This window comes from Diadema antillarum, unplaced genomic scaffold, assembly GCF_040938485.1.
Source record: "Diadema antillarum isolate AM-2024a unplaced genomic scaffold, OU_Dant_1.0 scf00000012, whole genome shotgun sequence".
NCBI lineage: Eukaryota > Metazoa > Echinodermata > Echinoidea > Diadematoida > Diadematidae > Diadema > Diadema antillarum.
The window spans coordinates 795569-810994 of NW_027270901.1; the positions used below are offsets into that span (position 1 = coordinate 795569).

The following is a 15426-nucleotide window of genomic DNA, read 5'->3' on the forward strand; positions in this document are numbered from 1 at the left end:
ACTGTAGTGGTTGTGACCACATTCCCGTATCACATACAGCAATGATGATGTCATCACCTCACCAATCTCCAACTACTGTAAAAGTGGAAATTTTCGCGGTGTTCAAATTTTCGCGCATTTCGCGCAACCAGAAACTAGCGCGAAAATAAAAGCACGCGAATATTTTTGCTTGCCATATGTACCTGTGCGTGATGTCTTGATTCCGCGGAATTAAAAACACGCGAAACTCTTCCGACCCGGCCAAGCGCGAAAAATCAGTCACGCGAAAATATCCACTTTTACAGTAGTTTAACCCATTGAGGACGAGTCCCAAGTATACTCCAGCAAGCAGCACAATCAAACCGTCCTCAATGGGTTAAACACAAAAACACAGTCCACTTGGTGTAAGGTGACGGTGCATATACGTCAAAAATAGACTTTGTTGAAATTAAAATGACCATAGCCTTGCATGTGTAATTCCTCTGTAGGCGCAGAAGAACAATGTCGCTCATTTAATCTGTTGAGGACGAGTCCGGAGTATACTCGGGCAGGTGTCTATGGGAAATGCGTGTTGTAGCAAAATCAGTCCATCCTCAATGGGTTAAAGTTGTGTTTTCCACAGTCCCGTCATGATCGAGTTGTGTGCACTTGACTGTACTATGAAAAAAAAATTATTTTGGTTGATTTATAGCCACTGCAACGTCCTCCTTGTAAAATAATCATGCATGGTTAGTACAACACAACAATAATTTTAGGTGAAGGACATAACTTTTTTTTCTGTATTTTATTTTGAAAGAGGTAAAAGGTGGAAATCCAGTAAAGTTTTGAGACATGTACACCATTTTGAACACATAAGAATGTAGAATCAACTCACATTTATGGTGATGCTTCACCTCGACTGGGTCTCCATTGATTTATGAATGAAATGTTGGCTCTGCAAGATCAACGAAATGATTTCAAATCGATTTGCATGAACCTCCTTATTATCACATGTACAGAAGGCATGACTTACAAAGCTCAAGTATCCATTGACGCTACCCATTTGAGAGAGTCGATGCATTGACACTGCTATTCAGAGAATCCTGCGTTTTCTTTATTCGCTGTCATCAAAGTGACAGAGCAGCTATGAACTAACATTTTGAGACAACATCTGTACAAAAGCGGTCCATTGAAAGTCAAGATACTATAATTACAAAATATTTCTGACGGCACAGTGTGAGTGTGACTACTTACCATGGAAGAAAGGGGCACATACCGGTATAACAAGAAACATCTGTTACACAGGATAAAGTAGTTTTTGTCTCGGGCATACAAATAAAAAAATAAAAATTTCTGAATGAATCAGTGTATATTCAGGTATCTTCAATAGCCCATACAAATATGACTACTGCATTTGGCTCATACTTAAACCTGTTGAAGGCGATTCCTCAAGAATACTCGGGCAGGTGTCTATGGGAAATGCGTGTTATAGCAAAATCAGTCCGTCCTCAACGGGTGCAAAGGAAGCCTTTCGTAAGGCAATCCAACTGACTGGTCACCAGATGGAGACTTTACTAAAGACTAGCCTGTACAAAGTGCAAAGAACATTTTTGTCCTCCACAGCACAGAATTATTGTACAAAAATACTTGCCACATAATATATGGTTTTAATATTTACATATATGAAAACTAAGTCTACAAACATGACATCAACATCAATGCTATTTACAAGGAAGCACTGACAGAATAGATTTGACAAGATGACTCGACAGCAAGGAACTAAGATTAAAAGAAGACCCAGGTAATTGACTTGTTATCCCTATAAAAGTGGTTGTTCCCATGTGATAAATTTTTCACACTGGACTTATGTCTGTGAATTTCACTTGCTTATATATCTTACAAATGACAGCATTTCTCTAATTACTAGACTATTTCCAGAAATACACTGTATTCTTGTGTTGCTATTATTGTCCTAGTTCAGCACAGCACAAAAAATCACAGAAATTTTCACACCATGAAATATTCTATAATTACAGCGCACTGAATTGGTTTTCATTACAAATTAATTTTTTCATAGTCGACAGGCACACAAGAGCTGTGAAGGGTGACAGCCAGAGTGGATGAATTGCACGACACACACATGGCTACCACTCTAAGAAGGCAGTTTGCTGCATTGATTGTAACAACCAGGTTGCCACTGCCTGTAGCTCGCTGCCAACACTTCATGCAGCCACACTTGACGTCAAAGGTTGGCAAACCGAAGAGCATTTGTCAGCTGATGCATGCGCTTGTGACTGGCAGTATGATACTATAGGTCCATGGTCAGTATGACGATGTGCTACCATCCATCAGGTCTCCAGCCTTAACAAGCTGTATTACTTCAGTCAACTTCTCTAACATGATTACATGGCTATTAGCAGTTCCTGCAGTCTCGTGCTGTTGCAAGGTCTTCATGAACTACATAGCTCTCGGTGAGTCACTATGACTAAAAGTGGGGTCAGAGTAAATATAAGTTGAGACACCAATTTCCACATGTGAGTCCACAAGTGACCAGTGGCAAGTATCCACGAATAAACATCACAGGCACGCTCTGATTAATTCTGGATTAACTGTTACTTGAAAATGATTTGTCTTGAACCTGGCCTATCCAATAGTGCAATTAAATCCTGAATACAATTACACTTGCTGCAAAGAGAAACTTGGTGAGCTTGCCATAGTGCAAATACCCATTTTTCCCCATTTTGGTATCTTCTAAAACTTTTTAATGAAAATTGCAACACTGTACTTCTCATCTGATGGTAGCATTGGGATTCAGAACAAAAAGTGTCTGTTGTCAAGTCAAGCAGATTTACCTGAATGTAAAATGGTCATAAACAAAAAAGGTATAACATTTCTCCATGAGTCATCATCTATCCATTATGTCATAAATGCAGAAGACAATTATTACCGTCAAGCATGTTTTATTAGTCTAAAATGAACAAGAATCTTGCATTTCACACTTTTTGTTGCTATGGTACCTTAAACCCCCCCCCCCCCCCCCCCCCCACCAAAGTGAAGATATTCAACTTTGCTCCAATAATACACCCTATGATCAGACTGTAATCACTCAATGCCTCAAGCCCCTTTCTAGAAAGAATCAGTTACAACATGTAACTAAAAGCCAGATTATCACAGATATCGGTCTACAATCGTGCAGCTCTCTTTCTTTTCTTATGTTTTTAGAATTTACATCTTAAAATCTGCAAGACTTTATGATGTCACACTCCAAGATTAAATGCCATAACATTATGAACATATCAAGTTGAGATATGATGAAGTCCGGCCACAGTCCAAATTCCATCTTTCCTGTAGACCGCCTGTAGACTGTACACAGACAGACTGAGATTTCACAGTTCACACTAGATGCAGTATGCTGCCCATGATGCAGTGATGCGTAACCACGGTGACTGGAAAAGGAAGACAATCATGCTGTCTGTGCCTTTCATGCTCTAACTGCTTCCAGCAAACTAGCTGCTGTCTTTCAGCATCCTACTCAGGGTCTCCTGGAGCATAAGGATGTTGCGCTTGTCGACATCATTCAGCTCCTTGTCTTCAGAAAACATATTCTCCTGCACCCAACACAAAACAAACAGGCAAAGGCAAACTTTACAATATACCAGACAAAGAGGCCTGGTCTGATACTAGTATTTATACGTCACGTATTGTATACACCGAATATTTCGTGAGGTTCTAATTTTCGTGAATTTTGCAAGTAGGGTGCTATTCATGAATGTAAAAACACACGAAAATATTAACTCTAATCCCGTCACGATTGTGGCATGCACACATATATTTCTCCGTTCAGTACTGTACTCCACAACCGCAAATTTAACCACTTGCAAAAGTTTCAGTAAGTTTCGTTCGCAAAAATTAGACTCGCTAAAGATATGGCGCATGCAGTATAGCAGCTAGTGTGGCTTACAGAAAGAGAGAGAAATCAAAAACTTCATAAAACACTTACGGCAAAATCCACAGAATGGCCTGATATTTTGTTTCATGAAGGTCACATTTATATCAATTTCAAACCACAGTCATAAAACAAGAAAAGGTGGGAAAAAAATTCATTTGGCATGAAATAGGGTAATGTTTCTATAGGCACACCACAAAACTCAAGAAAATATTGAACACAAATGTCTAAGTCGATCTAAATATCATGCTGGGAAGGCAATTTGTACACATTTTCAAAACTATGGATAATACTTTATCAGCTGGAAAGACTCCATAATACTTGGGAGTCAGTCTGAATTCTAAATATCACTTGCCTATGAAGTGCCTTTTGACAGCTGAACCTTCTGTTTGTGACACTGATGCAGAGGAAACTCAGTAGAGAGAGAGATCTGATGGAATGAAACACCTAATATGTCTAGCTGTTTTCATTTCTCTCAGATAGAATACATCAGTGTGCTTTTCATTGTGTTAAGCTACTCAGATAACAAAATATTTTGAATAAAATATTCTGCTTGCAAGGACCTCTTCACAGGAGTTATGTGTGTGTCACTGTTAAAAACAAAAGGCAGCCTGTATGCAACAGCTCATACTGCACCAACAGGGTTGCCTAGCTCTGTAGATTGAAAAATGTCATAATGCATAGAAAAAGACACATTTTGAGGGTAAAATACTATATTTTGGTTTTAACGTGGGGAAATTGCACACATCAAGCACTCCAACTGAAGTTTCAGAAACAACAGCACATTCTTTATTAAAAAACACATTTGCTTACTTTTTATGAAAAGAAACATTTAGAATATAGAAAAAAACAAAGCAAAACTAAACAAAACAAAACATGAGTACACCCTGTACCACTTACCACATTTTCCACAATATCCTGGACACTCTTTGGGTCCTTGGGAGACACCTTGGCCTCCACTGGGCTCCCTGACAAGGAGACAAGGAGTTCCCCTTCCTTGGCACGACGTACTGAGGCTGGAGTAACCTTAACACTGTTGGAGATTGTCCAGAAGGCAAAGAGCATGAATGATGATATAACACCTCTTTCATCACATAGTTATGAAATCCTCATGGGAGCATGTACTGCTGATGCCAGAGAGGATTGTGATTTATATCATCCTTATAATCACCACCATTATATTTCTATTGTCATTATCATTATTTTTATTACTATTATTTTCATAATCATTACATTTGCTAACATTATTATTACAAATCACTTTACTATGTCGCGCTGTAAACTCAAGTCTATCTTGTCTACACTATATGCATTGAATGTTACCATGTTGCAACTTGTGAAAATTTCATGCCGCAAAGACGGCCACTGGCTCCAATTTGCGAAAATTTAATGCCGCGAAAATAATGTGCTCTACAGTATAATGAAATTTCGGTCACAACGAAGTAAAATTCTAGGCTCAAACATTATCAGCTCTATATTCTTGTAATGTTTATTTGTTCTGTTATAACAATGACTTTGATATAACGAAAAAAAAAGTGCCAGTTCCGAGCCCTTAGTTATAATGGGAGTCAACTGTATACATTTCATTCCTTCCCAAATGTGGAACACGAATAATTAGAAGATTGTGAGAGCAATGAACTCTTCTTCCTGGTGGAAACTTGCTGTCATATAAAATGATATGCTGTAAACATGAAACAAGTTAGAATGAAAGGAAAAACAAAATCATACCTTGTATCAAATTTAGGTGTGATGAATGGTGTGGTCATGGCAGATAAGGCAGCCATATTTGCTGGCGTGTGGAAGATGTTTTGCCTGCGGGAGTGAGCATTTACATCGAATCAGAGACATCAAATGATTGAAGATTGAGTTGTGAGATGCAAGAATGTCACATGGCCACTGAGCAGACCAATTTGATTTGTACAAACATGCAATCGCAAGACAAACAGCTTTATATGACCTTGGAAATGATCTGGTCAAGAGGAAAAAGTGCCTTGGCTGAGGGCACTACTGCTGATGCCGTATGATTCGATCTTGGGACCTTAATTTTGCGAGTCCCTAGACAGCAGCTCCTCAAAATGAAATTTCCTCAAAGCAGTGAACAATGATATGTGCTGAACAAAATTTGGGTCTTGGTGAAAGAAACAATAAACAGAATAACCCTACACAGCAACTGCTGCTTCAGTCAGAATATAGTCACACACAATCTGATTTTCTGGTCACACACATTTTCAAACATCCAAGACCTAAACTGAGATAAGACAAAATCTGCCCATGTAGGCATGAATGCAGGCATGCCTCCCAGCTTCCAAGGAACTATCAAATCTCTGTACAGGTGGTACTATAGTACCATAGTGTCTTGTATATAATATCATTAGTTTATACAGTAGAATATATGCTTTCTTGTGAAGTTTATAACTAACTGGATACAACATTATCTGAACAGGAAAATAACACAAGTTTCAGCACATATGCAGCACTCTGTGACAATTTCAGCGAAATTAAAAGCAAATGCTTTCTAAGAAGTACATTGTGGCATGGGCAAAGTTCTGATCATGATTTGCCTGCATGGATATATCACTTTTTTCCATACTCAACAGCATATACAAAAATATCACAGTTCTAATAATAAGGCCTGAATGAAAGAGAAAGATAACAAGAAATGTCGCTATGGCGACTGGTATGCCTCCGCCATAATGCATGATTCTCCTAATAGGTCTAGATAGTACATGTGGACAATGTGTGATTACATTTTCACAAAACTGGCAAAATATTGAAATGACAAGTTTGTCACAAATGGGTTGAATGTTCACCTTCCTTGACCTTGGTTTAATTGGATGAATAGGAGAGTATGTATTTGGGGATTTAAGGACTTTAACTTGACTTTGACCCATTCATACATTTATGCATTGAGTAATTTTCATGGTACCAGTATGGAGAAAAAGTGCAATTTCTGTACTGAATAGTAAATTGTTACCATGTTCATCTAGCCTTTGACCCTGAAATTCATAAGATAATCACTTTCAGGTAGAACATGCATAGATATGCAGTAAGTTTCACGATAAATTGAGCCACTTCCGAGACATGGAGGAAAAAGTTAGTTCAGCACTTTCACTTGATCTTTGACCTTTTGACCTTTGAGGCAATTAAAAAAAGAAAAAGAAAAAAAAAACTCTCCAGAGAATTTCTATTAAGTTACACATGCATACACCAAGTGTAAAAAAAAAAAAAAAAAACTAATCCTGCTGGCATTGCATGAACATGAGGGAAATAGTAAAATTTTGAAGTGTTGCACTTGACCTTTGACCCCTGACCTTTGACCCCATGAACCCTACATTCTCTAGATAATCACTGCCAGTCAGTACATGTATATACTATGTTCCATGAAGATACCTTGAACAATTTTCCAATTTACAGAGAAAAAAAAAGAAGTTTTAATACTTTTACTCGACCTTTTGACCTTTGACCTTTGACCTCATGACCCAAACTTTCACCAGAGAATCTAAATTGGGTAATACATGTATACACTACGTTTCAAGAAAATATCTTCAGGCATTGCATAGATATGGTGGAAATAGTGAAATTTCATGTATTTGACCTTGACCTTTTTGACCTTTGACCTTGAGCACGTGCACCCAAAAGTTGATAGGCACAACTTCACCCCCTAATACACATACATGCCAAGTTTCATTAGGATACCTCAACAGCTTTTGATAGTTACCTTGTCCACAAAATTCATTACGGACGGACAGAAAGACGGACGGACGGAAGGACAGACGGACGGACGGACAACCCGAAAACATAATGCCTCCGGCACCACTTCCTGGCGGAGGCATAAAAACCAGACAAACAGACGGACAGAAATCATGATATCTCACCTTGTGTTGTCATTGTTGGCTGGGGTTTCTGCAAGCACTGCTCTTGTTTTCTTCCTGTTAAAACCAACATATATTCATAAATGATGGCAAAGACTAACCACAGTTGCACACTGGTAGTGCTTTGTAAGGGGTTTGTTACCATAAATTTCAGACAGTTAGAGGTTCAATATATTAAAACAAAACAGCAACAAAAATACCTTAAAAAATAATTAGTAACAAATGTGAAAATATATTCATTTAAGATAACTTGCAATACATGTACAGCTGTATAATGCATTGACATTTTGCACTTAATCTTTATGCAACTTTTGGGGAATCAGTGAATCATGTGGTAAGAAATTATCAAAGAAAAAAAAAATCAGTACAACTGTACTGAAAGTTGACTGCAAAATGTGAAGTTCCACTACAATTTGACTTTAAGTAACTAATAAGAGAAAAAGAGCACCAGACGATCATTGAAGCATTCCATTCTAATGATTCAGACAAATTGATGATTACGATGATAATTGTGGTGACGGAGGCAATGGATCTGGTGCTTGGAAATGTACACAGAGCAATGGGTGATGTGTAGTGATTATGATTACAATGTATTTTTTATAAAACTATTGTAATTAGTGACTCGCACATTGTGTAAAAGTGGAAGCCTCAAGGAGGCACTGCATGTTCATGCAACTTGGGACAAACTTGCAATCTTTGCTAAGGTTATGGAGTGGCTTGCAATTGGTGATGAATTGCTTGTGGTGTCCAGCACAGCGAGAGTGAAATGTCATGACGACACTATCAAAAGCAAAGTACATTATTGAGCTCTCTTTTACAACTTCCCTCTCAAGATCATTGATATCTGCCATAACCCTAGGGCTGTTTTGGAACACTCCTGGATTTTTTTATTTTTTATTTTTTATTTTTTTATTCATTTTTATTTATTCATTTTTTTTCCATGGGGGGGGGGGATGAATTGTATGATATCGATTGGGTTGCTCAATTGCACAGATTGTCAGAGATGTCATATTTCACTTCAATTGTTTTTATTGCTTTCATACTTAATCTTATATGAAAACAAAAATATATACATTGTATAGGCATCAGCTTTTTCACACAGCACATTTGAAGTTTTGCATGTGAATAAGTGTCCAAGGTGTGATCAATGAGATTTGGGCTGCAATATATTTTCAGGGCATCATCAGAACCATTACCTCGCAGATGCCCTTGTTGCTGTTGTTGCAGTTTTTTTCTTCCTTGCTCCAGTTGCCTATTGAACACAAACACAGAGTAGATGAGATTTACAAAAGGCTTTCACATTACAAAGATGTCCAATGCATCTTGAATCACATCTACCATATAGAATGCAGACATGCTATGTCAGAAAGCTTGTGTGTCTACAAGTCTTCAACACTTAGAAAATAGCATAGCCTGCCACAGTATCAACTATACCAAGCTTCTCAAGACATGTGTGGAACAAAAGAAGAATATCTCCTGATGGCAAAAACAGCTGAATACTAACTGGCTAATATCTACCTAAGATGAAAAATAGTAGGGCTTAACACGTGTCTACCCTCTTTGATTTTTCTAGGCTGCGATGACTCTTCACAGCCTGACTTGACTCATTTTTAATTGCATAATTATTACAGTAAGATGCTATTGTCACTGCATTTTATACAGTGGATTTTGGTTCAAATTCATTGAAATCAATTTCAAGTTGAAGTCTTCAATTTCACCAGTGTGGAGAAGGAATATGAGGTTCAAAGGATTCCATTAATGTCTTCAGATCTTAGCCATAACGTTGATCAATTAAAATGATTTTAAAACAGAAGTGATTATCGAGCATAAATGAGAACACACATTATCATCAGTATTCTTTCTACATTTGACTTGGTTGAAAGACAGTTTTCATCATCCCTTTGAAATCATGAAGGACAGCAGCAGAGGATAACTCTTAGAACCATATAAAAAAAAAATCTTTTCACTATTAGGAGTTCAACAATAACTACATTCCCTTCTCCTTTCCTGTAAACAATGAATGTCTTCCACTAAAATGACTCTCTTTCACAACTGTCCTATAGTATCTATCTACAAGCAACTCACAGCAACTAATTTCACAGGTTGGCACCATTCATAACCCCGTTGAGGACAGGCTGATTCTACTACAAACGCATTCCCCATAGACACTTGTCAGAGTAAACAAGGGACTCCTCTTCAACAGGTTAATCTTACTTAATCCTACTTCGTTAGTTGATATTCAAAACCTCTGAAATAAAAATCCCCGAATCAATATAGCTCCCTCTGGGGGCAGTCTGTTGTAGTCACCTTGCGCGTTGTTCTGCGTGCTGTGGTGGATGACTGGCTACAGTCTGAGTCTGATTCTGCGGTGGACTGGCTGTCCATTCCGTCCTTGAATTTTGATGAGGTGCTCATCTCCCTACAACTTGTTTTTGCTTCTACAGTCTGGGAAACCATTGTGTCCACGCTCTTAGTTATCTCCTTGATGATCTCAGCTGGAGCTATAGAGTTCATAGCTGTATTGTCAATAGTGCGGATAAGAGAATACATGTACCTGGTATGGTGAATGCAGAGTCCTATTCCGGGCAGAAAGGGCCGGAATAACATGCACACACAGACTGAACAACACAGGAAGGTCATACACTTGGAACAAGCTCTAGTTGATGCAAATTGTGTTGAGCGGTTTACTTAAATATAATCCAAGCAATCTTATCTTTCAGTATTTCATTATTCATTTGTTTCCCTTTCTTCCTCTTCATTTGAAATGCTGTACTTTGTTGTTATCTTTACACATTGTTTTACCCATCTTATCATTTCTATTATACCATTACTCAAGTATCGTCTGTTGACCTTGCCATACATGCCTCTGTAACAGGGAGAAAAGTCTGAAGGACCAAAATCCTGTGAGTGTCACATCATTATTGAACACTAACCCCAAAAAACAAAACAAAAAACAAAACAAAACACCAGACACTGGTAATGTACTGGTAAATGTAAGTTTCGAAGCAACCCCTTCTTGAGATGCAGACAGAGACATATGGGTCAGCTAAATACAAAGAATATGAGCACTACCAAATTGTAAAGAGAGAAGATGAATCATTCTTACCAAAGTAATCCACTTGTTTCATTCGCTTTGTCTCTTTAGACAGCTTCATGGCATGCATGTTGGTGGTGCGCCTGATAGCAAGACACATGTCAGTGCACAGGGCTCTCATCTCTTTCACTTTAGCATCCACTGCAAAGCCAGAACAAAGGAGAGCATGTGACATGGACAGAGCAATAATCACAAGGCTTCTATTATATAGCAATACAGCTCACCTGTCACTCAAATCCCTATGCACAGAAATTAGAGAAAAGGGAATGCAGCGATCACATCTCGGGAAATGCCAACATGAAATGGTCTACTACAGACTCTACAGTAGTTGTGTGTATAATGCTGCGAAAGTGACAACCCAAGGTAATGAAATTATGACATCTGACTCTTGGACAAAATGTTAGACTCATTCCATGTGCAGGATCCTATCCTAACTGAAGATGTCTTGTTGAAGTACAGTACAGAAAAAAAAATGATAAAGGCAACAGAGTATAAGGCATGAATAAACTTGACTTTCAAACAAATAAGACTGTAAAATCTTACGCTAAACACTATGGTATGAGCTACATGTGCATGCATGAAAACTTTTTTCTCAAGGAACGCTTGAACGTAACCTCACCATATAGGTCGAAATCTCTCAAGAAATTTTCCAGTTTCGCTTTCCTCTCCTCTTCTGCCATGTCAATCTCCTCATCATCTGGAGGCAACTTTGGCTTTGCTCTGGATGCTACCTTTGTTTTTCGTCTCCTCGGCATTTTGGTTCCTGGTATTAAATCAGTATTGTTCCTAGTGTCAAGAAACAGGACATTGTGATGAGACTCCCTGAGAGTCTACAGGAAATTTAACGGACAGATATACTGTAGCACATAATATTCATATCTCAAGTTAACTGTGGATTATACAAAAAGTAGTTACAATACAATAGACCGCTGTGATGATAGTCTTATTCATTCGTTTTGTTTTGGTTCGTTGGGATTATTTTGCTATAGAGAATTTGTCCCCAACGTGACACGACAGTGTCACATGACAATGTAAATTGCGACCAGCCTGAATGAGAAGCGTACACAGTACAGCGCACTCCCGTTACAACGAACACGGTTATAACGAAATTTCGTTATAACGAAGTAAATCTTCTGGTCCCAAAATTATCACCATTAAAGTCTATGTTACAAAATTCGCTTATAACGAACACGGTTATAGCGAAATTTCCGTTATAACGAAGTCTTTTCCGAGCGCCACAGACAAAGAAAAACAAAAGAAATGTGCTCCGTTATAACGAAATGCGAATTGCTTTCGAAAATACGTAGCGGAACATGCATTTATAGCGTCTCTGCATGGGTGAACGCTTCACACCACTGTGTGTTCGCTCCTTGTGTCACGCACAGTTTCTGAGGGGAACTAGCGTTTATAATTGTAATACAGTTATCCCATCACATTTCACATAGCTTTCCAGTGTTTGATGAGTATTAAGCAAACATAATATGTGACCCTGCACCTCAAAACAAACAAAAAGTCACCAGACATGAATATTTAGTTAAGACCATATTCTGAAAGAGCAGACTTTAAGCTTTAAAATGATGTAGAACTCAAATCAAATGGACTCTCCTAACCTATCTAAATATTGGAAAGAAAGCACAAACTCAGGAAAAGTGTGAACTGAGAAAAGAGGCTCTGAAGTACAGTGTCTATTCAAGCGCTTAATCTTTACCAAACCGTGCTGGCTGTGCAATGAATGGGACAAAAAACAGGAAGTAAACAACCAGAGTAACATCAATGAAGGGATTATCAGATTAAACTGAAATTAAGCATGCCTCGTTAATACATTCTGTCCATAATTAATGCCAACTTTCAAAGCGGCAACACTATCCTTTCAAAATTTATTAGAGTTGAAAGTGAAGAGTGTGGACAAGGTTTTTCAAAAATGAAAAAGGGACTCTAAAGATACACCTAATCACACTATTCTACCAAAAATGTTCGAGACAAACTGCTAAAAAACACACTTTCCTGCCCGTTTTATGATACCAAATTTTAGCATAATGTAAAAGAAGACCCGCTCTTTCAGAAAATATGAAAAAGTCAAGTTCCGCTAGGTTGACCCATTTCACTTATTTTCAGTCCTCACGCAAATCAGTGTGTGCGACTTTATGTTTTGAGGTGCACGGTCACATATGATATATATACGTGGTTCTTTGTTTTCGTTATATATTGTATTTGTTCGGTTATAACGAAATTTCGTTATAACGAAAGAAAACTGCCGGTCCCGAGCATTTCGTTATAACGGGAGTGCACTGTATAGATATCTAACTGTGTTAAGGAGCGCCCTGGGGTTAACGACAATGCAGATTCTGTAAAAGAAATAAGACCTCTCCTGACTGCACGATGCAGGACCAAGTGTAATTGTTGGGTCCACATAGGGCAACAAAGAAATATTCCGCAATTACTGATTAAACCCTTAACTTGGATCATACGTCCATAGCAGGCCTTCTACATGCACATTGAATTGTGTGGACTTATCAAACATTACCTGTTTAGCTGTAAATGGCACATCTTTTAGAAATTAGGCCTACCTCTTTCAATATCTGAACATGTAAAAATTGAAATAATGGCATCAACCCTAACATTACATTGCCATGGACCTCATCATACACCATTAGTGCATTACCCACTTGACCAGTCAAACAAAGCCAACAAAGACACAGTCAAAAGGGAAATATTGATTTCCCCTGCCCAAGTATTAACCTTCTTTTTTATTTTAGTTGACAGAAAAATCCATCTATTCTAACTTAACTAGCTATACTTTAACTACACTTAAAGGGACATTCCAGATGATTTTCATAATTTCACATCATGTAGTTACATAAATCGACAACTCCATGTGTACATTTGTTCAATTTATTAATTGTGGTTCTTGAGCAGAGAAACAATACTTTGAAAAACATTAAACAATACACACTGAACAAGGAAGATGACATAGGAGGTTCACAATATTTCAGAAATGCAGCAGTGTAATTCCATTATAATACCGCTTGCTTGCGAGTTCACCTGTGTATAATCTATGCCTGCCTTCTTCTTTTGTTCTGCTTCCTTGAGCCCCAACTCATGCATTCTTGGTATGCTTACTCTCTGCCATGTCATCAATCATCATTGCAATTTGTTCTAAATTTTGAAAATATTCTTATTCTTCATCCCAATAATCACAAATTCTGAAACTCTGCCCTCGGTATAAAATTTAACTAATTTATAGACTAGTTATTTTAATGTAAAATTAAAATCTGAAAATCATCCGGAGGTCTCCTTTATAAAGTGTATTACTAGGGTAGGCCTAGAATCTATGTATAGTTATCTGTCTGGAGGAATTTCAAAACATTCACTATTAATATTATCCTAATTTACGGTCCTAATACTAGTTAGACTCGGGTAGCATGTAGCATCGACTTTGTTCTAAAGAACAGAGGCCTAACTTCTCACGCTACCTCACCATAGCGGTATATGTAGAAATGGCATAACTGACAACGCAACGACGGCATAGTATGGATGCGGCTACGGCGCGGCGCGGCGCGGCAGCAGCTGCTGGCAGCCGAGGCAGCAGGGAGGTTTATCGTTTAGAGGCTGTTCAAACTCGAACAAGTGCAAGCGCAGCGAAGGGCAAGCAAGGAGAGCTCAGCACTGACAATGTCACTTGTTTGTGGGTGTTCTGACAACGCGTGGATGGATACTTGCTCGCTTAGACAGTAATTTCGTCTCTCAAGGTCCATATCTTGTTACCGAAATCATAAAACTCACCAATATACGGTAGAAAACTAGGCAAACACCGAGTATACCGACTGGTCTCTTCGATCTTGGTTTTGTTGAAACCGCGCTCCCGTTCAAATTCATACGTGAGGCACCGGTCCCATACAAATAACACACAGCCATTTGACCAATCGCAAATGGGAAAAGAGAAATTAGATTACGCCCTCTGTTGTTGAAGCGTTTTAGTTTCATGATTACGCAATGAGCACGCATGTGTGGACATAACATAAGATTTACCGTATGACGTACAATCATGTAGCTGTAACTCGCTTCGAAAGCATGGCAAATTCAGCAAAATTTACGGTAACGTTGCACACGCAGCTTCGTAAATCATTCAGAAATGTTCAGTCTTGTTGGATGAATTGGAAGGACAATCTAAAAAAAGGAGAGGAGTATATCAAGGCAATCACAAATTTGTCTGAGCAGTTTCACTGTGTATTGCGCGTTTCTCAGTCCCAGTCGTCCAATTGTGCGTTAGTTCACCGTTTCTCGTCGATTCTACAGCAGTTGCAATGCAAGCTAATCCAGGAATTCGAACTGATAGTTCATAAATTGGTGGAAAACATGTAAGATGATGTGACAATGTGACATTGATGTTCAAGCCTGTTTCCTGTCGTTAAATAAAGCTTTTAATTCATTGCATTATTAAATGCACGAAATTGCAGTTTATGTGGTGTCAGTGAGTGTCGTTGATTAAATTTACCACACACGTGACAAGTGTGCATTGCAGTTGTCATCATTGTGAGTTAAATTTTATTTAAATA

The 15426-nt window shown here is 38.3% G+C and overlaps 1 protein-coding gene across 1 annotated transcript; it reads right to left on the minus strand.

Moving 5' to 3' along the window:
* Positions 1–3004: 3004 nt before the first annotated feature.
* Positions 3005–14901, minus strand: LOC139720923 (uncharacterized). The gene is made up of 9 exons (XM_071632256.1): positions 14654–14901; positions 11490–11656; positions 10883–11011; positions 10084–10292; positions 8973–9028; positions 7780–7833; positions 5633–5716; positions 4805–4937; positions 3005–3566 (listed from the first exon to the last, which is right to left on the minus strand). Exons 2-9 carry the CDS (start codon positions 11623–11625, stop codon positions 3465–3467), a joined length of 903 nt encoding a protein of 300 aa, XP_071488357.1. The 5' UTR covers positions 11626–11656; positions 14654–14901; the 3' UTR covers positions 3005–3464.
* Positions 14902–15426: the final 525 nt, after the last annotated feature.

Coding starts and splice junctions, on each gene's coding strand:
- LOC139720923 (XM_071632256.1), bottom strand. CDS start 11,625: ATGCCGAGGAGACGAAAAACAAAGGTAGCATCCAGAGCAAAGCCAAAG. Junction 11,012..11,489: donor GAGAGATTTCGACCTATATG/GTGAGGTTACGT, acceptor CTGGCTTTGCAG/TGGATGCTAAAGTGAAAGAG. Junction 3,567..4,804: donor AGGATATTGTGGAAAATGTG/GTAAGTGGTACA, acceptor TGTTGGGTGCAG/GAGAATATGTTTTCTGAAGA.